At 42.0% G+C, this 27,902-nt stretch overlaps 1 protein-coding gene across 1 annotated transcript; it reads left to right on the top strand.

The window, feature by feature from the left end:
• Hmx (H6 family homeobox) lies at positions 1-27,902 on the top strand. Its single transcript, XM_076538641.1, has 3 exons — positions 1-1,680; positions 19,441-19,787; positions 25,687-27,902. The coding sequence occupies exons 1-3, from the start codon at positions 1,091-1,093 to the stop codon at positions 26,502-26,504; spliced, it is 1,755 nt and encodes a 584-aa protein (XP_076394756.1). The 5' UTR covers positions 1-1,090; the 3' UTR covers positions 26,505-27,902.

Below are 27,902 nucleotides of genomic sequence, written 5' to 3'. Positions count from 1 at the left end.
CATCCCTTCGGCTCGTTCGTCTGTCCTTCGGGTAGTCTATCTATCCGACGCGCAACTAACCACCCCGTGACTCTCGAAGCGTGACTCCACGCTCCGTCTCGCTCTCGCCACCTTCGTCTCGGGCTTCTCTTTCTCCTTCTTTTTCTCCACCCTACCCTTCCTCTCCCTCTCACTCCTCCGTCGTCTCCTCACCCTACGCTCCCGCTGCGTGCGCGAATGTTCGAGTAAGGCCCTCGTTCGTGTGACCTGTGATTTCTCCGGCGTTTTCCTACCCTTAGTGCGAGCACAGTGCCCATCCGCAGTCCATCATCCACGATACGTTCGCGATTCTTTCCTTCGAGGCCGTTTCGTTTTCCCTGCGATCGACACCCTCTTCCGGAACGATTCCGCTCGATAAACGAGACGCGCGCGACGAGTCGCGACGATCGATCGCGAGAGGATCCCGGGAATACGTCGAGTGATTAACGATCAGTGGAAGAGAAAGTGACTCGAGGAAGTGACTCGGTGTTACTCTTGGCGGTTTTACACGCACGACAACGTCTCGCGAATAGTCGAGCGGCGAAGAGGGGTCGGAGGAGCCCGACCAGGGACGCGGAGGAGGCTACGTGTCAGGCCGGTAGGAGGTGGTGGCACGCACACGCTCGGAAGGGGTGGAAGGACGAGAGGGGAGGAGGGTGGCACTCGAAAGGGTGGGCCCTCCAAGTGTCTTGTCTCCTATCATCCTCTCGTCCAGGGTATCGCTTACGAATGTCGCGCGATCGAGCGATCCGTCTCCGATCCAGCACGACGAGGGACGTCCTGCCGACGGAAGCGTCGCGATCGACTCGTCTCGCCTAAAACGACTCGATACCGGTATCGTTCCACTGATATGCGACGCGAACCGCTCGAACCGATCCGCGTGTCGGACAGACCGTGCTCCGCCGACGGGCCTTCGATGGAGCAGCCGGTGCGTTTCTGACGGGACGGTGAAACGCGAAGCGGAACGATCGTGCTGAGTGGAACAGGTGACTCGGTGGACTCGTGCATCCTCGCTTCGAAAATCGACGGGAGCGTCGCGACGTGTTCGGGACACTGTGGACGCGCGTCGACCATGTCGGGCGAAACGGAGATCGAGGTGTCCGTCGTGTCCGAGGAGGACCTCGAGCTGGAGGGCTCCAGGAGCAGCTCGACGCCCGCGGAGCTCTTGTTGCAGGAGAAGAACGGCAAGTCCGGATGCGGTTTGAACAATCATCATTCCTTCAGCTTCGACGTGGGCAAGCAGCCTCTGAGGCCAGCTTGCAATCCTCAGTACACGTCGTTCAGCATCTCCAGCATACTTGGCAGGCCCGAGTCGCCGCCCGTCGATTCTACCTCGACCGTCTCGGCCGAGAGGCAATCGTCGGACGCCGACAGGGCGTCCCCGTTGCCCTCCAACAACGCGCAAAACTCACAGAGGATCGGATCCTCTTGCGACAGCCCTGCCAGGGCACTGTCGTCACCCGCGTCCATGAGATTCGCTAACCAACGGGGCACCTCGACCGTCGCCCACGCGGTCGAAACCAGGAACAATTCGACCAGTATCGGTATCGGTTGTGCTACCAGTGCTACCAGTCCGGCATCCACTTTTTCACCGCCCAACGACGCCGCGGCGAATCCTCTGCTGGGACACCAAGCGTCGGCGGACCTGGCGATGCTGTCCAGGTATGTTCTTTACGTGATGTGACTCTGTGGACCTCTTTTAAGCTACTTTTATTTTCACCAGGCATTTAGTGAGTTAGTGGTACAGTGAGGAACATGCAGGCTACCAAACGTAGCCTGATATTTTTGCAAGCTTTGTTGGTCTTCTTCTTGAAATTTTACACTGTGATAGTGAAAGTAGTCAGACACGTTGACACGCTGAAAATTATACAGGACACGTTAGGAGGCTAATGATTAATTCTTTAATTTGTTGCTTTATGTCCTTGAGTTGACATTAAGAACTTGGAGCTTCCTTCGAAGCTTCATGTAGATATTTTATTTCATGATACGTGATTTTGTACCGTCGGTTGAGGATCCAGCGATAATCATTTCATGTCTGGAATATGAGTTAAAAACATTGCCTCTAAGGATTAATCCTCAGGTTAATTCTTGCTGATTCCCGTTCTTAATGTATCTTAACAATTCTTAATAAGTTACAATTCTATTTCTGAGGTGATCATATAACCTCCGAATTAATTGTCTTCTGTATATCGTAGACTATTCGATAGATTAAACACCGATGAATAGCTGAACGCTTTAAACCCGCCACAACAATAACTTTCATCATCGCAATGATTCATTTGACATAGTTTATCTCGCCGCAACTAACATGTATTAACGCGTCAACGCTAGTAAATCGAGCTATCGATGTTTACTAATAAGGAATTAACGCGCATCATCAATTTTATATCTGTGATGCAATGTCGAGCGAACATGCGATTCCTGATAACTAAATTCCGGTTATTTATACATTCATGACGCGTGAATGCACACCAAACACGTGCAAACTCCGTGCAATATTAAGAAATCAATGTAACGCGCGTGTAATATAAAATGTTGCGAAAAATAATACGCGATATTGGATGACGCGCGAAATGTAACGAATGACACTTCTGATTAGCTGGAAAAAATATTGGACCATAATTCACTGGTGCGAATAAACGAATATTGAACAGGTGACAATTTAAATTCAGTTTAACCTTTTTAAAATTTAAAAAGTTTATTTTAAATTACAGCAAGAAATTCTTTTGCCAAATTGTATTTTAAGTTCACTGAAATTATATGAAAATATTTGCTGAAGTTCATTTATGTTAAATATCATATCTTCACATATGTTCACATGTGTTCATGTGTGTTCATGTGTGATCTAAACATGTGTCTTTAAACATGTAACTTTCTGTAGTATATTCTTTATTGTATGGACGTTCCTTAGATATTTTTCTGCACCAGCTAAATATCACGTATCTTCACATATGTTCACATGTGTTCATACATGTTCATATGTGTTCATGTGTGATCTAAATATGTGTCTTTGAACATGTAACTTTCTGTAGTATATTCTTTATTGTATGGACGTTCCTTAGATATTTGTTTGCATCAGCTAAATATCACATATCTTCACATATGTTCACATGTGTTCATACATTGTCACATATGTTCATGTGTGATCTAAACATGTGTCTTTGAACACGTAACTTTCTCTAGTATACTCTACTGTATAGACGTTCCTTAGATATTTTTCTGCACCAGCTAAATATCACGTATCTTCACATATGTTCACATGTGTTCATACATGTTCATATGTGTTCATGTGTGATCTAAACATGTGTCTTTGAACACGTAACTTTCTGTAGTATACTCTCTACTGTATACACGTTCCTTAGATATTTTTCTGCATCAACTAAATATCACATATCTTCACATATGTTCACATGTGTTCATACATTGTCACATATGTTCATGTGTGATCTAAACATGTGTCTTTAAACATGTAACTTTCTCTAGTATACTCTCTACTGTATAGACGTTCCTTAGATATTTTTCTGCATCAGCTAAATATCACGTATCTTCACATATGTTCACATGTGTTCATACATTGTCACATATGTTCATATGTGATCTAAACATGTGTCCTTAAACACGTAACTTTCTCTAGTATACTCTCTACTGTATACACGTTCCTTAGATATTTTTCTGCATCAAATACCCAAACTTTGACCCACAATTGACCCAAAGGTCACGTTTACAAATGTCAGCCCATTTCCGACAAAGCACCTTACCAAAGTATCGCTTACCAGAAATTCCTTTCAGTCAATAGAAACACCAGTAACGTCAACAACACTAAAAGATGATTTAAGAATCTGTCGCATCCGAAATCAAGCTACGTTTCCACGAACCGCAGATGAAATTTTCGTGGGCGTGAGTGCTCTCGGATCAAGATACACCGCGTTCGAGGGTGAGAGTAAGAGGAGCTTGGGGGATGATAAAGTAACAGGGCAGGAGGATTATATTATGTGGGAATGGACCGAGGGGTCCGTAATGGGCCTATTAGGCTGTCTCATTTAATAACAACCGTAGCAACAACCACCCTCTTACATTACTTACTTTACTTAGAGCCTGTATCGGGTATACGGCTAATGAATTCGGACAAACTGTTCCTGCGAAAAGACATCTAATAATTTTCGGTCAAAAATTTAACCTTTGACACGCAACAATTTATGCAGCTTCTAATTCCATTTCGCGCCTTGTAATTTTATTTTGTACCTTGTAATTTCGCTCTGTCGTATTTTATAATTTCCCCTTTTTTGTAATTTCATTTTATTCCACGCCGCGTTTCATTTTGTCGAATCGTATTTTATTTCGTTCCACAATTTTGTCATATTTTATAATCTGCGTCCACCAAAATTTCAGTATCAAGTCTGAATTAAATTAATAAGCGATTAAAGAGAACTTCTAAATGTTGCACAAATGCAAGTTACATGATTAAGCAGGGAGCCAGTGGCATAAAGGGGCTGCAAGGAGGGTTCGAGATGATTTTATCAGATTTACACCCCCTTCCGATTGACGGCTCCCCACCTATATAAACCGGCTGTCTTACTTACTTGCTCGTTCGTACCGGTTCGATGCCTCCAATTGCTTGTTTTCCACCCGTTTACCATTTTATTAAGTTCCACTCCAACTTGGACGCACGGGGAAAAGAGATTTCGACAGGGTTTTGCTTGTCACCGCGGGGGTGAGTTTCGATGGAGCCGCTCGGATGCACTCGAGTTCGAGGGTTCTGGATTGTGTTTTTCATCCTTGTCAAAACATCATTGTATCTTGTTTAAAAGAAACGTCATTGGTACACTTAAACATTACATCTTCACTTATTATCTTCATTTATTGTCTTCACTTATTATCTTCACTTATCTGAACAAAGTGAACTGAGTTTTTAGATCTAATTTTTACATGTAAACATTTTTTGATGTGATGAGAGATTTTCTTGTTAAGGAAAGAGCTGAGAGATTTTCTTGAGGAGATCAATTTTGCTGAATCTTTAAATGAAGACACCTGAGAAATTTCAAGATGGCTGACCAGAATTACTGCTACTTTGATACTAAACCAATCAAATAATTTTCCCAAGCTTCTTTGGAAGAAGAATTAAAAAATTGTGTACATATCAGATTATTTTGCAAAGTGATAAAGTTTGATGAAGTAGATTGGGTATCGAATAACAGGTAGGGTAGAAGGCGGCGAAAGTAGGAAAGAATCAATTAGGCAGCGGGTGCATAATACATCAGCGGATGAGGCAAGCGTAGTCAAAGTTAAGGAGCCTAAGATTCCCGAGAGAAATGGGCACCTAACCATTTTCGGTGTAGCCCCCTTTGCTTGTCTTGGAGGAAGCAACTTCTAGGTTTGATTTATTATTAAAATCGTTGCCTACGGCATCCAAGAGGAGTCTTGGCCCAAGGTTAAAGTACACGAAAAGCTTGCACCGCGAAATCTTCCCGGCCCGTCTCGACGCTTAACGTCCGCCCTCTTCCTGAACTGATACGGTAATAGCATTTCCTGCGAGAAGAGATTTCAGCAGAAAGGATTCCCGTGTAGAATATTATCCGAATTAGACGCTCCGTGAATTTACCTCGACGCGTCTGGGACAACGTGTTCGCAGGCGTGTTAAGCTTCAACCGCGATAACTTCCTTCTAAATTCTTACTCTTAGTCATATTTTTTATATTATTTAAGCCTCTTCTTGGGAGATATTACGGGTTGAGGTTATGTTTAGCGTTCAGTCAACTCTTGTATGGGTTTCATTTTGTTTTTGTTCCTCCATCTTCTTTCCTAACCTCAATGTTTACTTCTTAAAATTATTTCTTTCTTTCAAATTTAATATACTGCTTTTCAGGCTCTTTGAATTTAGGTGTAGTTGAAGATTAAATTTAATGTTCAATTGTATTAAATTATTTAATATAAGGCTCTGGAGTCTGTTTGAATAATAACGTTGTCTTCTTCGAAGAAATAAGTTCAGTCAACTCTTATTCGAGTGGGTTTCATTTTGTTTTTGTTCCTCCATCTTCTTTCCTAACCTCAATGTTTACTTCTTAAAATTATTTCTTTCTTTTAAATTTAATATACTGCTTTTCAGGCTCTTTGAGTTTAGGTGTAGTTGAAGATTAAATTGTGTTTAATGTTCAATTGTATTAAATTATTTAATATAAGGCTCTGGAGTCTGTTTGAATAAGAACGTTGTCTTCTTCGAAGAAACAAGATTTTGAGGTTATGTTCAAGTAAGCGTTCAGTCAACTCTTATTCGAGTGGGTTTCATTTTGTTTTTGTCCCTCCATCTTCTTTCCTAACCTCAATGTTTACTTCTTTTAATGAATTGAGTATTAAATTTTGTTTATAATTTAAATACAAGTTGAGCGAAAATTGGAAATCACGAGTCAAATATGCGACTGTCATAATTCTCGTTGATCGTCATTTTAATACAATTGGTTAAAGAACAAAGAGTGAATGTTATATTACGATAACAATGCAAGTTGTCACGAAGCTTAATTGGCTTGATTCCCTTAGCATTTTAGGTCTGATTACACGTGTCCATTTCTACTGAACCTAATAAACTTACATCTAGACCTTGCATAATTAGCTCTAAAATCTTTTCACAATTAAATTTGAAGACTAAATAAAATTTCTAATTACAAAGCAACTGTAAGTTAATAAAAAATCCCGATAAATAAGCTTGCGTCAGCACCCTCCAGTGCCTAATTCAACCCAAAGCCTGAATTGGGTCTATCATTACCTGACCTATCAGTTCGTCTCGCAATTAAAAGCAGTAGTCGAAAGTATATTAAAATAAATAATATTCCCGTTGACAAAGGCAGCTAAATTAATCAAAACCTCCGTGGTAAGAGAAGCCCGTCTCCCGTTTATCTTCAACATTTTCCACGCGTCCCAATCTAATTATCCCGGAAAGCGTGACACAACAAATGTAACGACGTTTCGTTAAAAGACGAGAGAGACAGAGGTGGTAGAAAATTAAAAAGAGAAGTATATATCTCGCGAGCAGCATTGAAACACGAGAGATACAGGATGGAGCGTAAGAATGTGTATATATATTTTCTTGTTTTCAACGTTACTCGTTTCTGGCGGTATTGCGAGTAAAAGTCGCGCGGGCCCCTTTTGCAACACGGGGCAACAACAATTATCAGTGAACGTAACCGCAGGCACATGACGTCTATGGGCAAAAAGATCTGGCCTGGGATAATCCGCGACAGAGTCGGCCTCGTTAATTACAGCGTCGATGAATGATTCGTTAATTAGCGTGGGATCGCGCTCCAAGTTTCAAAGGAAGGTACGATAAAGCCCATTGTGTATGATCGCCCGTTCGAGGGCGATATGGATGTTCAACGTCGGAAACAAATGTGGAATGAACGGTAGCTGGGAATAGACCACGAATAATAATCGCGTCGAAACACAGTTTTCATCTTCCTCTTGCTTCGTTTCGTGTGTCTCTTCGATTCGTTCGTCTCTCTGCGTGTCTTCCTTCTTCGTTGTTTTTTTTTTCAGATACGCTCTCTTTCTTTCTCCTCGTTGACGCCGATGACGCCTTCGTTCTCGCCGAAATCGAACGCTGCATAACTGAAATGCTTCGACATATTTCGCTGATATGTCTTTTTAATCTTGCCGATGTTTATCGAGAATTTGTTTACCTCTTTTACACATTTATTTCGACTATGAACTCATAGGTAGATTCATGTGTTAATCGTATTTTGTAGGATCGATCTCGTATATCAGGCGTGTTGTCACGAGTTCGGTCATCTGGTTGATCGTCGTTGAATTATCGCGGTCAGATAACGTGTGATCAATTAACGGGCGGTTACTTATCGCGCGTGCAGTTACTACACACTAAAGCATCACGTGTAGAATTATCACATTATCTTGTATTAAGTTACTACTTGAGTTGTTACGTGTCGAATCAGTTTGCATCAAATTACCACGCGTTCACTTACCAAGCGTTTACTTACCAGACGTTCAATTATCACGCGTTCACTTACCAGACGTTCAATTACCACGTGTTTAATCACCACACTTTAATTCACCACGCGTGCAACTATCATACGTATTATCTTGCATTGAATTACTGCTTGAGCCACGTGTCAAATTCGCGTGAAATTACCACGCGTTCACTTACCAAGCGTTCACTTACCAGATGTTCAATTACCACGCGTTTAATCACCACACTTTGATCTACTACGCGTGCAACTATCACACGTATTATCTTGCACTGAATTACTGCTCGAACCACGTGTCAAATTCGCGTGAAATTACCACGCGTCCACTTACCAAGCGTTCACTTACCACACGTTCAATTACCACGCGTTTAAGCACCACACTTTAATTCACCACGCGTAAAACTATCACACGTATTATTTTACACTGAATTACGCTCGAGCCTCGTGTCAAATTCGCGTGAAATTACCACGCGTTCACTTACCAAGCGTTTACTTACCAGACGTTCAATTATCACGCGTCGAACCACCACACTTCGGTTCACCACGCGTTGAATTATCATACGTTGCGTTATTATGTGTTAAATTACTACATATTGAATTTCCACATGTCGACTCCTTGCATATCGAATTACCGCGCGTTCGATCACCACACATTAAATTATTACACGTTGCATTACCACACATAAAATGATCACGTGACGAGTTGCATATACGTTGTCAACACTTCTTATACCAACTTCTCAGCTAAGTGTTTTTAAATCTAATTTTATGTTTTTATAAAATAAGCGTTTGCAAAAATACCAATAAATTTACAGCAAAAATTACCTAAAATATTAAATATCGAACTCCCAAATATAATAACTGTTAGAATTATGCAGCGATCGACGACGACAGCTTTGTTAAGTGAAATATAATCAATTTATTAAAATAATATTACAATAAACTATTTAACAATTTAACGATGGCAAATATACGATAAGGAATGACATTTTGTGACAGAGTCGCTTTATATAAATTAACTATGCAATAGTTTCTTGTTAATCGATTTATAAACGTGCGATAATTTGTTATATTCTTAACAATAACAATCAAGCAGATTGCGTTGCAGTGAAGCACTGAAAATTCGTCTTACCAAAACAAAAAACAGAAAGTAATTGTAAAGCACTGAGAAAAATGGTTCTGTCGACGAATCGTTTCGACGGAAATCCCTTAGTTTACATATCAGTTTGCAAACCGGTCGACTAGTAACGTTTGAGCATTATTAAAAAAGCCGGCACGTTTAGTTATTGACGCGCGGACAGCCTCTGTTTTTATCGATTCGACTAACACAACGATTCGCGGTTACGTACTGACTTATAAAGTGTCATTACGATGACCCAACAATGAGTTATTGGCTTTCAAAGTACTCGGCTAAATCCTCTGCGTGGCTTCGTTCCGCTCGATGCCTGTTACAGGCCAAGTGGAGGATTTATGCTTGTGCTTACACAGGAGACAACTTCATTTCACTGGATTTCAAGGAAACAACTTAATTGCTTTAGCGCGACGCTTGCAGGCTTTAGAACCCGGGCCAGGATACACTCGCGGATTAACCCCCTCCTCGGGAGTTAATTAGACGTCGTCAAGATTTCTTTGAAAGCTCGAAAAAATCATTTTTGTCCCGCGTTTAAATTCAACGAAATATTGAATGGAAGCGATGGAGGCGGGGCAAACGAGATCGGAGAGGATTTATCTACCATGATGGGAAAGTGAATAGTGATTTCTATACATTGAATGTAAACATGATAAATAACCGTGGAGCAATCGTTTAAATCGCGCTTTAGTCAAGTGCGTGTATGTTGGCGCACTTTCAAAATCAATCTTCTCGAAAAAAGGGCCGATTTTGTCGATATGTTTGTGGTTCGTTCCAGTCTTTTTTATTAATAAAATGTAAAATTGTTAGTAAAGTGAGGAGAATTATTACTGCGTCATCGTGCAAGAAAATTAGGTGTAATTATTTTTGTGAAATGTTGTATAGGTAATGTTTGAAGAATTTAACTTGCACTTTGATAAGTGAGGCACTTGTACTGCATGATCAATTTTACTGGAATTTTTGATATTATTTATGTATACTGTTTTTGATCGTGTGAATATGTGGTTCTTGTAGGTTATGTTGCGTCCTAACCTAACCTCATTGAACGCAATTTAATCTAACCTAATCTATTCCAGTTTAACTTAATAGTGGATAAAGCATTTGAACAATAAATTAAAACAGCATTTATGAGAGCTATGTAACCTAACCTTAAGATGAAGCTCCGGAGATTACCATGATAACCTAACTTAACATTCTAACCTAACCTAATCTAATCCAATGCAATCTAATCTGGTCTAACCTAATATACAACACTTTAACTTAATAGCAGATAAAGTATTTGAACACTGAATTAAAAGATAATTCACAAGAACTTTAACCTAACCTAAAGATGAAACTCCAGAGATTACCATGATAACCTAACCTAACATCCTAACCTAACCTAATCTAATCCAATGCAATCTAATCTGGTCTAACCTAATATACAACACTTTAACTTAATAGCAGATAAAGTATTTGAACACTGAATTAAAACATAATTTACAGGAACTTGATGTAACCTAACCTCAAAATGAAACTTCAGAGATTACTATGATAACCTAGCCTAACATTCCAACCTAACCTACTCTAATCCAATGCAATCTAATCTTGTCTAACCTAATATACTCCACTTTAACCTAATAGCAGATAAAGTATTTGAACACTGAATTAAAAGATAATTGATAAGAACTTGATGTAACCTAACCTTACAACGAAACTCCAGATATTACCATGATAACCTAACCTTACATTCTAACCTAACCTAATCTAATCCAATGCAATCTAATCTGGTCTAACCTAATATACAACACTTTAACCTAATAGCAGATAAAATATTTGAACACTGAATTAAAAGATAATTTACAAGAGCTTGATGTAACCTAACCTAAAGATGAAACTCGAGAGATTACCATGATAACCTAACTTAACATTCTAACCTAACCTACTCTAATCCAATGCAATCTAATCTTGTCTAACCTAAACTATTCCACTTTAACTTAATAGCAGATAAAGTATTTGAACACTGAATTAAAAGATAATTCACTAGACCTTGATGTATCCTAACCTCAAAATAAAACTCCAGACACTACCATCATACCATAACAACCATAACAGCGTCAAGTTATTAAAAATAATTTAAAAATATCAAAAATAACTGCTTCTCAAAGAAACCCTGCACCAGCAAAACATGAAAAAATTAGCCCTAAATTAAAATTAATAAAGACCTACAATAAAATACGTTAAACCGCAATAAATCACAGTACGAAACCTCGAATTATAGTCTACCACGAGTGAAGTTAAATTTGACTATCAAAAAGAAAGTACCGAACCCATAATCACCGTCAGAGGTGTGAAAGCCTAACAGCGACGAAATAAAGAAAGTAAATAAAAAAAGAAAGCAGCGATTGGCCGCCATCGTGCGTAATCGACTTCTTCTTGTCTGCTCTCGGAAACTACCCCCTGCCCGGTGTAACGGTACACGACAAAACGTATCGTGTTACGAGCGATCGTTAACCACCGCATAAAGAGTTTATATTCGAGAATGGCACTTACTCACCGCCAGGCCCAAGCAAGCATACGAAAAGGTGGAATAATAATCAATACAGAGAAAAGGGATAATATGGCCATTGAACGGGATACACGGGGAGGGAGAAGTTTAACGGACAAATTGCTTAGGGATCCCATCATACTCTTCATACGACGTTTCAAAGAATTCAATCACTGCTTGACCGTCGTCAGAACGTTGTCAATTTTGGGGTGTTCGGGCACCAGTGGTCAGATTAAAATTCATTATTTGGGGGAAGATGAGGGAGGTTTGAGGTGGTTGCTAGTTGGAGACTTGGGATTTGGGGATTTGGGGATATAGGGATTTGGGAGATTTGGGATTTGGGAGATTTGGGATTCGGGAGATTTGGGATTCGGAAGATTTGGGATTCGGGAGATTTGAGATTCGGGAGATTTGGGATTCGGGAGATTTGAGATTCGGGAGATTTGGGATTCGGGAGATTTGGGATTCGGGATATGTGGGATTCGGGATATGTGGGATTCGGGATATGTGGGATTCGGGATATGTGGGATTCGGGACGTGTGGGATTCGGGACGTGTGGGATTCGGGATATGTGGGATTCGGGATATGTGGGATTCGGGATATGTGGGATTCGGGATATGTGGGATTCGGGACGTGTGGGATTCGGGACGTGTGGAATTCGGGATATGTGGGATTCGGGATATGTGGGATTCGGGATATGTGGGATTCGGGATATGTGGGATTCGGGATATGTGGGATTCGGGATATGTGGGATTCGGGATATGTGGGATTCGGGATATGTTGGATTCGGGATATGTAGGATTCGGGATATGTGAGATTCGGGACGTGTGGGATTCGGGACGTGTGGAATTCGGGACGTGTGGGATTCGGGACGTGTAGAATTCGGGACGTGTGGGATTCGGTACGTGTGGGATTCGGGACATGTGGGATTCGGGACGTGTGGAATTCGGGACGTGTGGGATTCGGGATGTGTGGGATTCGGGAGGTGTGGGATTCCGGACGTATGGGATTCGGGACATGTGGGATTCGGGACATGTGGAATTTCGGATATGTGAAATTTGAGGACTTGGAACTGAAGATCCCCAAATCCCTACATTCCCAACTCCCTAGTAATCTAAAGCTACCTTCAACATGTCCCAACAAAGTCCCAAATCTAAAGAATAATTAAAGAAAACTTACGCAATTTAAAGCAAGAGCAAAGAAAACGGGGAATGTTCAAAGCGTGTCTTATTCCTGGCGGTATAAGAAAGAGGAGCAAAAGAGTAGGCGGCCAGAAGAGGCATCGGCCATACAGATGCCCCAGGAAAGATAAAAGAAATCTGACAACCGACTGTTTGTAAGCATTCACAGGAGGCGGAGGACGAGGAGGATGGGGTATAGAGCTGCTTTCTAAGGAGCCAGGTATAAACACCAAACACTCGGTGGCCCGTTCGAAGGAGCGTGCTCCACCTTTTTCTGCCTAATTCTTGCGCGGCTTACGTCTTCTTAGGTAGCCAACGGAATGAATGGCCCTGAGGAAGAGGCTTTCTTCTCTCCTTTCTGACGCCGCGACTCTCCCGTTCCGGCTTCTTCGTCGCTCGATCGATTCCTCGAGGGTCCTCGACTTCCGAGAGTCCAAGGATCTCCTAACGATACATCTTTTTCTCCCTTTACCACTGCCACCTTGGCTGCTTTATTCGGTGCCTCTTGCTGGATGGTATTATTGGCTTGATCGAGTGCGAGAGGAGTCTTGATTACGGTAGCCTCTTATGTAAAGATTCATTGTTGTAGGAAGGAGACAGTGGAAGCACTGGAGGATTTGTGGGAAAGTCTTCTTATGGGGATTTTGGTTGGAGAGAAATTTGGGGAGTATGCGATTGGGATGTAGAAAAATGTTCCCTAAGCATACAGCAGGTGAAATGTATAAGTAAAGGAAAAAAAGAAGAAGTGTTTGATAATGGACTGAAAATGTATTTTCCATTCCAATAAGCTTCCTTGTAAATAGGATTCTTTGTGACGCGTTTCTCGAGGTGGTCTTAATTGTAGATTAAGGTAAATGGAGCTCACGGTGATACCTAAATCTGGGGACCCACGGACAAATCCTTAGATCCGGATATTTGTAAATGGAACCTCTCGACGTTTTGTAAATGGAAACTCTGGCAAAGGATATTCGGTTAGAGTTGTTGCTTGTAGATACGGTAACGATTAGAGGTTTTGGTTTTCAATACGAGTGCAACCGGAGATCTTCGACACCCTTTGAACTCTTTAATTTTCAATTTCGTTCATTAAGGAGACTCTCAGGTATTTCTGTCAGTTACTTGATTTCTGTATTTTAAAACATTCGTTATATAAATAAATATTCATTATTATTTAATTTTATTTATTTACGTTATTTGCAAGAAAATTATTTACAAAAGTTTAAAGCGGTAGATAAATTGACATAATAACGAAACAGTTATGTTAACAAAATTGATGAAATGTTTATGCAGTCATTTTTGTTGGACTTCAAGCTTTAAATTGATGTATCATAAGTGGCATTTGGTAATATTTTTATGTCATGAAATTATGTTAGAATATGTTCTTAAATCCATCATCCTTAACTGTAGCAGGTCGGCCATTTTGTGGTACGAACACTTATCGAACGGTCACATATTGAATGCTATTAAATATCAAGGTTTAAATTGATGTATCATAAGTGGTATTTAGTAATATTTTTATGTCATGAAATTATGTTAGAATATGTTCTTAAATCCATCATCCTTAACTGTAGCAGGTCGGCCATTTTGTGGTACGAACACTTATCGAACGGTCACATATTGAATGCCTTTAAATATCAAGGTTTAAATTGATGTATCATAAGTGGCATTTGGTAATATTTTTATGTCATGAAATTATGTTAGAATATGTCCTCAAATCCATCATCATTCGCTATAATAGGTCAGCCATTTTGTGGTACGAACACTTATCGAACGTCCATATAGTCAATGTTACTAAACATCAAGCTTTAAATTGATGGATCATAAGTGCCATTTGGCAATATTTTTATAACGAATAAAACTATGTTAAACCTTGTAGATACTCCTAAATCCATCATTATTTGCTGTAACAGTTCATCAGCCATTTTGTGGCACGAACACTTATCGAACGTTCATATATTCAACGTTATAAAACATCAAGCTTAAAATTGATATACCAAAAGTTCAATCTACAAACACTTTTACATTATCAACTTATCCTATCAATATCTGCAGCACATATATATCAACCTAATTAAACAACCTACTTAAACCTACCTACCTAAAATACAACAACAGTCTCACTAGAATCACGTCATAACTCGTCATCCAAAGGTGCAATCATCTCGTACACGCTACTACAGGCCTTAATTACATAAAGCATTTTACCAGGTCGGTGGCAACAGCCGGCCAACAAGCAGAACGATCGTTACTCGTGATCAGGGCGCTAAGTGTAGCCGCGACCGCTTGACGTCGCGACGCGTCGCGACGCGACGGAGCGCAACTTAACGCGCGAGCACCGATTTGCGGCGGCGATTTAGTCAGACAGAAATGTAGGTAGGTAGGTAGCTGGGTTCCGGGCGAGCAATACCTACAGCCAGCAAGCAGAAGCTGAGGCTTCGGAAGCCATACTGCTTCCCCCGTGTTCCTGGATACGTTCCCTACGTCCACCTACGACGAACGACCTGATCGTCGCTTTTCTCTGTTATTCATGCTCGCTCACGATCGCCGATTCCTCGTTTCGATCGCGTGAGAGGCTGGTCATATAATGCGCGGCGATGAGTGCGATTAGAGTTCGCATTTTTTATTAGGAGATTCGGGGTTTGGAAAGTGGAGGATTTCACCAAATTCCAATCTCCCCAAATTCCAATTTCCCTAAATTCCAATTTCCCAAAATTCCAACCCTCTCAAGTACCAACCCTCCGAAATACCGACCCTCTCAAATTCCAACCCTCTCAAATTCCAATTACCCTAAATTCCAATCTCCCAAAATTCCAATCTCCTCTAAATTCCAATCTCCCAAAATTCCAACCCTCCCAAGTACCAACCCTCCCAAATACCGACCCTCTCAAATTCCAATTACCCTAAATTCCAATCTCCCAAAATTCCAATCTCCTCAAATTCCAATTTCCTCTAAATTCCAATCTCTCAAAATTCCAACCGTCCCAAGTACCAACCCTCCGAAATACCGACCCTCTCAAATTCCAACCCTCTCAAATTCCAATTACCCTAAATTCCAATCTCCCAAAATTCCAATCTCCTCTAAATTCCAATCTCTCAAAATTCCAACCCTCCCAAGTACCAACCCTCCCAAATACCGACCCTCTCAAATTCCAACCCTCTCAAATTCCAATTACCCTAAATTCCAATCTCCCAAAATTCCAATCTCCTCTAAATTCCAATCTCCCAAAATTCCAACCCTCCCAAGTACCAACCCTCCCAAATACCGACCCTCTCAAATTCCAATTACCCTAAATTCCAATCTCCCAAAATTCCAATCTCCTCAAATTCCAATTTCCTCTAAATTCCAATCTCTCAAAATTCCAACCGTCCCAAGTACCAACCCTCCGAAATACCGACCCTCTCAAATTCCAACCCTCTCAAATTCCAATTACCCTAAATTCCAATCTCCCAAAATTCCAATCTCCTCTAAATTCCAATCTCTCAAAATTCCAACCCTCCCAAGTACCAACCCTCCCAAATACCGACCCTCTCAAATTCCAACCCTCTCAAATTCCAATTACCCTAAATTCCAATCTCCCAAAATTCCAATCTCCTCTAAATTCCAATCTCCCAAAATTCCAACCCTCCCAAGTACCAACCCTCCCAAATACCGACCCTCTCAAATTCCAATTACCCTAAATTCCAATCTCCCAAAATTCCAATCTCCTCAAATTCCAATTTCCTCTAAATTCCAATCTCTCAAAATTCCAACCGTCCCAAGTACCAACCCTCCGAAATACCGACCCTCTCAAATTCCAACCCTCTCAAATTCCAATTACCCTAAATTCCAATCTCCCAAAATTCCAATCTCCTCTAAATTCCAATCTCTCAAAATTCCAACCCTCCCAAGTACCAACCCTCCCAAATACCGACCCTCTCAAATTCCAACCCTCTCAAATTCCAATTACCCTAAATTCCAATCTCCCAAAATTCCAATTTCCTCTAAATTCCAATCTCTCAAAATTCCAACCCTCCCAAGTACCAACCCTCCCAAATACCGACCCTCTCAAATTCCAACCCTCCCCAAAATTTCACCTCTCCCCAAATTCCAAATCCCCCAAAATTCCAAATCCCCAAAATTCCACCCCTCCCCAAAATTCCAAGCACCCAATCTCAAAGTCCCAAAACCCCCAACCCCCAAATACCAAACTCCAGACAGTGAAACTCCCTCACCCAAAATTCTCCACACACCCCATGGTTCCCCGAAAGAAAACCCGCGTTCACGTAAGAATCGCAGGTAAAAATATCCTGTAAGCGGATTTCTGTTAAATAACGAGGCTAAAACGAGCGACGGAGCCCTTAATACGCATAACACTCCCTTTGAACCGAAGTACGTTAAGGACTTCCGGAAGATCGAGTAATAATTCTCGCGAAAATCTGTCTGTCTGAACGGGTTTCTGCGGATAAATGGGTTTGGAAAACGGTTTTCGGAAGAGAAGACAGAGCCCGTAGTGAATCGTAGTCGACGCCTCGGACACGGCCACGTTCCAGCTGTAAACACTCGGAACGCTCGCATTCAGAACGCTCCGCCGCTGTGTTTTAATCCTGCCGTTTTTTCTTTCTCTCCTCTCTTTTTTTTTTTTAGCGCTGTTTTATTTAGAACGCGGCTTTAAACGGCTCGCCCGGCAAACATTTTACTAACGGTTCCGCTTTTACGGCGGATGCACGAAATGTTCAACTTGCTTCTCGACTTCACGGTTAATCGAATCCCTCTATTCTTGATGGCAAAATGCTGTAGTTGATTCTTTAGTGGATGCTAAAACGCGGTTTGAACAATTTAGTAACAAGAGATCGTGAGCCCGGGAATTATGAAACTTTGTGAATCAAGGGATGTACTCTTAATTATACCAGGATCGTCGGCGGGGATCGAGGAGCCCCGGGCGATCCTCGTTCAAAACATCTTGATAATCCTATCATTTTAACGGCTTGGACGTTTACAAACTTTCAGAGCTTTTATTTAAATTTTAGTCTTCGTTTGGAAATTTTGCGGAGTTGACGAATTTGGGGGTTTGGACTAAGTACATTTGTATGAACACAAAGTTGTTGATGAAAATATGAACGTATGTGAATATGTGAATGTGTGAATGTGTGAGTATGTGAATGTGTGAATGTGCGAATGTGAATGTATGAATGTGTGAATGTGTAAGTATGTGGATGTATGATATGTGAATGAGTGAATATGTGAATGTGTGTATATGTGAATATGTGAGTATGTGAATATATGAATATGTGAATATGTGAATGTGTGTATATGTAAATATGTGAATATATGGATATGTGAACATGTGAATGTGTGAATATGTGAACACGTCAATATGTGAATATGTGAATATGTGAATATGTGAATATGTGAATATGTGAATATGTGAATATGTGAATATGTGAATATGTGAATATGTGAATATATGAATGTGTGAATATATGAATGCGTGAATATATGAATGCGTGAATATATGAATGCGTGAATATATGAATGTGTGAATATGTGAATGTGTGAATATATGAATGTGTGAATATATGAATGTGTGAATATATGAATGTGTGAATATATGAATGTGTGAATATGTGAATATGTGAATATGTGAATATGTGAATATATGAACACGTGAATATGTGAATATGTAAAAGTGCCAATATCAATTTATAGAATTCACTTCAATGGGAAGGAATAGCAACATGGCGAGAGTACACTTCATTACATTTCAAAACTTACCTACCTCCCCACCATTTAACGCATCACACTTTAGACCACTCCCCTAGGGATCCTAACTTGTCACGTTGTACTTCAATCCCTTCCAACTTTCCTACTGCCTGTCTAAAACTAATTGCCCGCTCAAGGCCACTTCCCTGATATCACAAACGACTCTCCTTTACCCTCTTTTTCAACCACCTTTGAAACAAGAAGCGTGTGCCTTCCAGCTCATCCTTTCACTGTAACCCTTTTGCATTCATATATGTACCATATTTTAGAATTATACCTCGATACTTTTCTGGATTCCCTCTACACGGAATTTCATAGAGTGGATCTAAATTAACGAATTTAGAATTGTAACCCCATCTAACTACACCTTTTATCGAAAATACTTCATAACCTGCCTTAGAGCCCTCATCGCAGGAAAATACCGAGATGCCCCTATCAAAAATCTTACAGTTCCAATAAACATCTTACAAGATACATAAAGTGAACCTAAATTAACGTACCTAGAATTGTAACCCCATCTAACTACATCTTTTACCAAAAATACTTCATAAGCCTTAGAGCCCCCATCGCAGGGAACTACCGAGATGCCCCTATCAATTATCTTACAGTTCCAATAAACATCTTACAAGATACATAAAGTGAACCTAAATTAACGTACCTAGAATTGTAACCCCATCTAACTACACCTTTTACCAAAAATACTTCATAAGCCTTAGAGCCCCCATCGCAGGGAACTACCGAGATGCTCCTATCAATTATCTCACAGTCCCAATATCTTACAAGTTACACAGAATAGACCAAAATTAACGAACCTAGAATTATAACCCTATCTAACCTATTACCAAACATACGATGTGCAAAGATTCTCTCAATTTACAGGTTGGGTCTAATGTCCTCGCTCATAGCGGGTCGTTACCCCGTGGGTATCGGCGTGGGCGGAGTATTCTTCCCGTCGACGCTCCAGCATCTCCATCAGCAACAACAACATCAACATCACTCGCGATTGGCGGCGGCATCGTCCGCGTTAAGCAACGCCGTTCAGGTTGCCGGACAATCGGACATCGTCGACGCCGACGGCATCCGAGGCGTCCTTCCCGGAGGCGCCGGTTGGCCGTTTCCATGGAGGCCGACGCACAGCTTGCAGACGCTCGATCATCCGTCGTCGGGCGACGTTGTGGGCACCCTGAGCCGCGTCAGCCCTGCTTCCGCGTCCTTCCCGCAAAGGGGTGAGTCACTCACCTTTGCAATTTCTTTGCAACTTCTGCTTCTTCTGCAATTTTTATCGTGATGAATTTGGGACACATTTTGTTACACACATCATGAATATTTGGGACATGTTTTGTTAGACTACTGGTTTAAATTGCCACCTTCGTATTCATCCTCTGTAATTTTTATCGTGATGAATTTCATGATGAATTTCATGAACATATATTTAGAAAACATTTTGTTAGACCAGGAGTCTAAACAGCCACCTTCGTATTCATCCTCTGCAATGTTTATCAGGATGAATTTCATGATGAATTTCATGAACATATATTTAGAAAACATTTTGTTAGACCAGGGATCTAAACTGCTACCTTCGTACTCATCCTCTGCAATTTTTATCGTGATGAATTTCATGAACGTATATCTGGAAGACATTTTGTTAGACCAGGGATCTAAACTGCTACTTTCATATTCATTATCTGCAATTTTTATCGTGATGAATTTGATGAATGTATATTTGGGAGACATTTTGTTAGACTACTGGTCTAAACTGCCACCTTCGTATTCATCCCCTGCAATTTTTATCGTGATGAATTTCATGAACGTATATCTGGAAGACATTTTGTTAGACCAAGGATCTAAACTGCCACCTCAAAGATTTTCTAACTAAGCACTAAGTGCTAAGTACTAACTACTGGTCTAAGTGCAGACTGTACCAGATGAATGCATGATCCATAAACGATTAGTACAAAGCTTCATAGAGGAGGTATACCGTTTTCAGGTAACATATTGTTTTAATATATGGCGCTAGTTTTCCTAAAATTTAAAAAGTTCCATTACTTTTCCGAAAGGAAATGTACTCTTCCCATATCTTTCCATTGAAAATGGTGCGGGTGGTTTCGGCTCGTGGCCGAGCATTTTAGGGCGTATGATTATGCGTAAAATGATGTTGTTGGATGATAAATTCGGGCTAGTCGAGCATAACAGAGGTCTGCGTACATCCTGATGGATCGAAAATTGTTGGGGGCGCTTGAATGCTCCATCTGATTCGGCGATCTGTAAACAGCGTATTCGATAGATGATGGGAGCTGTTCAATTCCGAGCCATAAAGGATTAACATGATTGGGCCGCTTACCGTAATTTCTTCCGATTGTTCCATTTCTGTACCGTCGAAACGAGCCGCCGATCGATTACCGAGATAAAAGTTTATTGCAATAGGCTCGCGATTGATTCGTTCTTTTTAATCGGACGGGAAGGACGGAGAATGACAAAGATGTTCCGTCGATAAATTAGTTGCGAATGCCGGTTCGCGGACAGAGAGAGAGGAAGGGCAAGGCGAGAGTTTGTACGCGTTCTACGTAAGTGTATAAACGCGAGCGCGGCCGACGACGAGTGTACGGCTTCCAGGGCTTCCACCACGACAAACCAACGTCGATCGCCTTACCCGCCGATCGTTTTACTCTTGCCACTTCGCCAAAATACTTGACAGCCTGACTGCTGCTAGACACTTTCGATTATTTAGACTTGTCACCCTTTTTGCTTGAATTAGACTGCTGAGGCGAACGTACTACTCAACGTTGAGGGCTGCATTGGGGACTATTCGTAGCACTCAACGCTTAAAACTACTCAGCACCGTGCCGAGGACAATTCGTAGCACTCAACGCTTAAAACTACTCAGCATCATGCTGACTATTCATAGCACTCAACGCTTAAAACAACTCAACACCGTGCTGACTATTCGTAGCACTCAACGCTTAAAACTACTCAGCACCGTGCTGACTATTCGTAGCACTCAACGCTTAAAACAACTCAACACCGTGCTGATTATTCGTAGCACTCAACGCTTAAAACTACTCAGCACCATGCTGACTATTCGTAGCACTCAACGCTTAAAACTACTCAGCACCGTGCTGACTATTCATAGCACTCTACGCTTAAAACTACTCAACCATGCTGAGGACTAATCAGCGCTGAGAACTACTCAATTAGTTAACACTGAGTATTGCTAACTGACGATTTGACTCTGACTACTCAGCTCTGAGTACTACTCAACATCGACAGCACAGCTTTGAGTACTACTCAACATCGACAACTCAACATTGACGATGAGTAATACTCAGCACTGACGATGCTGATGACTACTTAGCGCTAGGGACTCGACAAATGCTGCTATGTGCTGTGGAACACTACTGTAAATATTAACTAGTGTTGAGAACTCGATGTTAAGTACTATTGAGTATTGAGAACTTGATTCTGAGTAGTATTAAGCGTTGAGAGCTCGATTGTGAGTAGTATTAAGCGTTGAGTGCTCGATTCTGAGTACTACTAAGCGTTGAGAACTCTATTCTGAGCAGTATTATGCCTTGGGAACTCAATCTTAAATAGTATTAAGTATTGAGAACTCTATCCTGAGTAGTATTAAGCGTTGAGTACTCCATCATGAGTAGTATTAAGCGTTGAGAACTCAGTACTGAGTACTATTAAGCGTTGAGAGCTCGATCTTGAGTACTACTAAGCGTTGAAAACTCGATTCTGAGTATTACTAAGCGTTGAGAACTCTGTTCTGAGTAGTATTAAGCGTTGAGAACTCTGTTCTGAGTAGTATTAAGCATTGGGAACTCAATCTTGAGTAGTATTAAGCGTTGAGAGCTCGATCTTGAGTACTACTAAGCATTGAAAACTCGATTCTGAGTATTACTAAGCGTTGAGAACTCTATTCTGAGTAGTATTAAGCGTTGGGAACTCAATCTTGAGTAGTATTAAGCGTTGGGAACTCAGTCCTGAGTACTATTAAGCGTTTAGAACTCTATCCTGAGTAGTATTAAGCGTTGAGATCTCAATCCTGAGTACTATTAAGCGTTGAGAACTCAATCTTGAGTACTATGAAGCGTTGAGAGCTCGATTCTGAGTACTCCTCAGCGTTAAGAAGTCAATCTTGAGGCGTTCACAAAAGAACCACACATAACCACACATAAAAGTAACCACAACCCAAAATAATAACGCAGATAAAAATTACAAGAATCCACACAAAATTTCCATTGCCGAAGCAACAAAAAAATCAACATCAACCAAAAAATCGTTGCAATAACTAATTTTTTATAGACACATTTAATCGAACGATCACGGCGCACGATAAACGTCAAGTGACGAATTGATGATTTCGCAAATCGCGCTATTTGTTTGTGTTTCGTAAATGTTTCAGAACGGTTGCCACGATCATTAAACGAGTTAATTAACCGTGGGGTCCTTTAAAGCCTCCGATAGAATCGAGAAGATCCCTTTCCAGCATTGTCGTTCGAATAAATTCTCTCCCGGCACGGATTCGATAAATCACCCGGCTATTCAACTCGGTCAGCGTTGCATTTAATATTTAGTCGATTTATAGTCCGCTAATTAATATTCTATTTATCCATTTTGACATAATTGCCTCAGATATCGGGTGTACAGCGTGCAACCGTGTTTCATCATCCGGTGAAATATTTGTCGTTCGTGCATCGGTTCTTCGCACCTGCCACACAAAAACCGGCTCGTTCCTCGCGATCTTGCTAATCCATTGTGCATTCCTGTACTCCGTGTGTTTTCATCGTTTTCATGGAAATTCTCTTTACGCACTTGCTGTTACGCGTTTGGCAATTTGGGACGTGTGTCGGGTTGCTGTTCAAGCTTTTCCGATTGTGTTAATAGAGGACTGTTCGTCGTTTGAACTTGATTAGGAGAACTGAATTTGGATGATGAAGTTGTTAGCGAAAGCTATCTTCTATTTTATTGAAAGTTAACAGTGGTGAACTCATTCAACAAAATGCTCCAAATGTGAAGTCCAGATGTGAAGTCAGTCTAGATCTGAATTGAAGATGAAGAATTTTAGCAATGGCAATAATTGTATTCTAGCCTTTCATGTATATAAAGTCTACCTATGATAGACAGCCTATAATACAGAGATCTCCGTGACGTTTCGAATGTATAGAAAGCAGCTATTTATTCTACAAGAATAATAGTTCAATAACGCGAAACAAAAAATCGATTTTTTCGAATTGAAACACGAGAACCCCCTACTAAAGCGCGTTGAGATTTACAATGTGTCTGCCCCCGATAGTATCCATTTAGCTCCCTGCATTTGCCACAATGACAATGAACTGCCGATCAACGCTGGGATTCGAGGCGTACGTTTCCATTAGCGTGCGTACATACACACCCGCGTGCCCGCCTATTGGCAAATCGATGCGTTAATCGGTATCGATGAGCACGGCCTTATCAAAAAGCAACGCATTATTGTGGAATTCGAGCCTCCAAACTTCGCATAACAACGGTAATCGCCGGAGTAGAGATGTCATTGGTATTGATGTAACCAGAGAGCGGGGTCCCATAACAAAATATACCGGTGAGGGGCGTAGGGCAAGCTTTTACATTGTTAACAGATATTTGCAAATTTTTTTGTTTTTATCTCTTGTACAATATCGTGACGCACTCGTGACGCACTCTTGATGCACTCATGCACTAGTGACACATTCATGACGCACTCAGACGCACTAGTGACGCACTAGTGACGCACTTAGACGCACTAGTGACGCACTCAGACGCACTAGTGACGCATACATGACGCATTCAAGCATTAGTGAAGCACCCATGACGCATTCAGGCACTAGTAACGCACTCGCGCTTTAGTGACGCATTCATGATGCACTCATATGCATTAGTGACGCACGCATGACGCATTCAAGCACTAGTGACGCACCCATGACGCATTCAGGCACTAGTGACGCACTCACGCTCTAGTGACGCAGGCATGACGCACTCATATGCATTAGTGACGCACGCATGACGCATTCATACGCATTAGTGACGCACCCATGACGCATTCAGGCACTAGTGACGCACTCACGCTCTAGTGACGCAGGCATGACGCACTCATATGCATTAGTGACGCACGCATGACGCATTCATACGCATTAGTGACGCACCCATGACGCATTCAGGCACTAGTGACGCACTCACGCTCTAGTGACGCATTCATGACGCACTCATATGTATTAGTGACGCACTCATGACGCATTCATACGCATTAGTGACGCACTCACGCTCTAGTGACGCACTCGTAACGCACTCATGCATTAGTGACGTACCCCTGACGCACTTATACGCACTAGTGACGCACCCATGACACACTCGCGCTCTAGTGACGCACTCATGACGCACTCAGGCACTAGTGATGCACTAGTGACGCACTCACGACGTACTCATAAGCATTAGTGATGTACTCGTGACGCAATCCGGACGCACTTATGATGCTCTCATGATGTACTCATACATACGAGTGACGCACTCATACACATTAGTGACGCACTCGTACGCATTAGTGACACACTCGTGACGCACTAGTGGCACACTTATGATGCACACGTGACGCACACATGACGCAATCGTGACGCATCCTATAGTTAGAATGTGACAAACCAGACTCGTATCTTCAATACTTGAATAATTGAATTTTGGTTTGAATTCTAAGTACAATTTGTACTATCAAGTTTGACAGGACATGTGCTTAGCATTTTAACTTTTCCCAGTTCTTTTCACATTGTAACAATAATTAGCTGTGAGCGACTGACTATGGTAGGTTATGGAGTTAGCTCATATTCATTAAACATCAATGTCCCATGTCTCCAATGCTGCGGAAGTTTCTCAAACCTTCAAAGGTCGAAATTCTTAAACCTCACAGTCTCAAATTAGCAGACCAATCAATTCTATCTACTTATACTATTAGAAATTCTCATGTCAAATGAATCTTGACACTCTAACGTTCCCTACTTCATTCGCACACCCTATTTATCATAATTTTAGCGTATCATCAATGTCGGTAGATTGAATTACATATAAATTGAAAGTAAAAATTTGCTGCAACATAAATTTGCAACTTGTGCGCAGACGAGTTGGACGAGGAGAACGTGGAGGACCGGCTGCACCGGACGCGGAGTCCCTCGACGGGCGACGAGGGCCACGACGACCTGGGCGACCAAGACGACTGTCCCGAGGGCGACGGCGAGGGCGAATCAACGAACTCGACCAGCCTGCACGGGGGCGGTACGGGGAACTCCGGGAGCGGCGGGCAGAACAGCGTGCAGGTCGGGGTGGACGGTCGCGACTCGAGCAGCATGAAACGCAAGAAGAAGACGCGGACGGTGTTCTCTCGCTCGCAAGTGTTCCAACTGGAGAGCACGTTCGACATGAAACGTTACCTGTCGTCGTCGGAACGCGCCGGACTGGCGGCGTCGTTGCGACTCACCGAGACCCAAGTGAAAATCTGGTTCCAAAACCGTCGGAACAAATGGAAGCGGCAGCTGGCCGCCGAACTGGAGGCGGCAAACATGGCGCACGCGGCTCAAAGACTGGTCAGAGTGCCGATATTGTACCACGAGGCGTCCGCCGGAAGCGGAACGTCCGGCAGCGTCTCGGTGTCGGTGGCGACGCCGCCGACCGCCGCTGCGCCAGCGTCGGTGGCCACGTCGGCGCTCTCGCATTCGGTCGGCGTCGGTGTTGGCGTCGGTGTCGGCGTCGGCGTCGGCACCTCCTGCCCCCCTACCACCGCACAACCGATATTCTACTCCCATCACCATCAGCACCACCATCATCATCCGGCTCACGTGCAGGCGCACACACTCCTGCCCCACCAGGTACACCCCCAACCGCCGCCGCCCCCGCCACCGCCACCCAACGGACAACCACCCCAATCCTCCTCGCAATAACACCGTCCGGCTCACGAGACCGTCGGTCCGCTGCAACCAAACACCGCCTATGCCGCGATGTCCCTCTCGCGAATCGCCTCGATCGCTTTGTCCGGATGAACGACGATGCCTTCCACCCTTTTACACCCTCTTTTTTAACGCCTGCGAAGGATGCTCGGTGACGTACCTCCTGACGCCTTCATTTCTTATACTTTCTCATCAGGAAATTCATTTCATAACGGGGGCGTTCACTAGCTTCCTTCGTTTATTAGACTGCGAATCTTGATACGAATACGTGTACGTTTATGACATCCCTAAGTTTAAGCCTTTGAGCTTTACCGATGGTCCAATTTTAGTCAAAATTCAAACCCAATTTGTTTTAAACTTTACTCATTTTGAACTTAAAACACTGCTCAAAAGGTGCATCCTGACTCAAAGGGTTAAACTGTTGCACCCTGTATTTTACATCACTTAAGACGCGTGATGTATACGTTCGATGTATGCATACGTTTGGCATAACGTAGGTATTTGCAGTCTAGTGATTTTATAAAATCCGTAAGGGTTGAAACCACTCTGAGCTTAAAATTCGCGACCTGAAGAATTGGAATGAAGGTATCAAGGATGCGTAATATTTTCGTAAGCAAAATTTTAAAACAAAGAGTACCCCATGCCTTGTACCTAACTGAACAGTTCCGCCATCTTGGCTCCTGCCGCCATTTTGGCTCCCGCCGCCATTTTGTCCTCCATTTCGCGCGTTGATGGCTCAAGTTGTGAACAGACCTTCTCCTTATAAATAGATCAACCTGTCGTATCTTTCTTTTGAAGAAAATTTTGTCTTCAGGGTGGTTTCGTCCCTTAAACGATTCGTCGCGTGAACAGTATAAAATCGGAAGCATTGATCGTTTTCTCGCTGATTCACCGGACAAATTCATTCTCGTACTTTCAGTCTTTCAGTATCACAGAGGGGATCGTTGTTCCGGCGAAGTTTGAACGCGCCGCGGTTCGACTGGCGACTTCCGGCAAGTCGAACACTGTAATATAAGTATGTATCTAGTCTGTCAGTTGTCGATAAGAAACTGCTCGTGGAACGATTATTAAGATATTTTGTCGAAAAACCGTGGGACAAGCACACGTCCCCCTATCCTACGTCTCTCTCTTTCCCTCGTTCTCCATTTTTCTTTCGTCGGGTTCAAAAGTCGCACATTGTTTTCGGAATTATACGTTTCTTTGAATTTTCTTTTACAATCGGGAACGTTGCAAACGACGCGGAAATTGTAATTCGCGATCTACTAAGAGATTGTAACTAATTGTTAGGCGAAATCGTGTAAGACACAGGCAGGGTTCCTACGACGTTAATTCTACCTGTTGTGATAAGCATCTAAACGATTAATTTTATTAAACGAACGGTATAGTTACGAA

Source organism: Megachile rotundata, chromosome 13 (assembly GCF_050947335.1).
Source record: "Megachile rotundata isolate GNS110a chromosome 13, iyMegRotu1, whole genome shotgun sequence".
NCBI classification, from domain to species: domain Eukaryota; kingdom Metazoa; phylum Arthropoda; class Insecta; order Hymenoptera; family Megachilidae; genus Megachile; species Megachile rotundata.
Note: the sequence above shows the minus strand (reverse complement) of the source record. Positions and strands in the feature narration are given on the sequence as shown.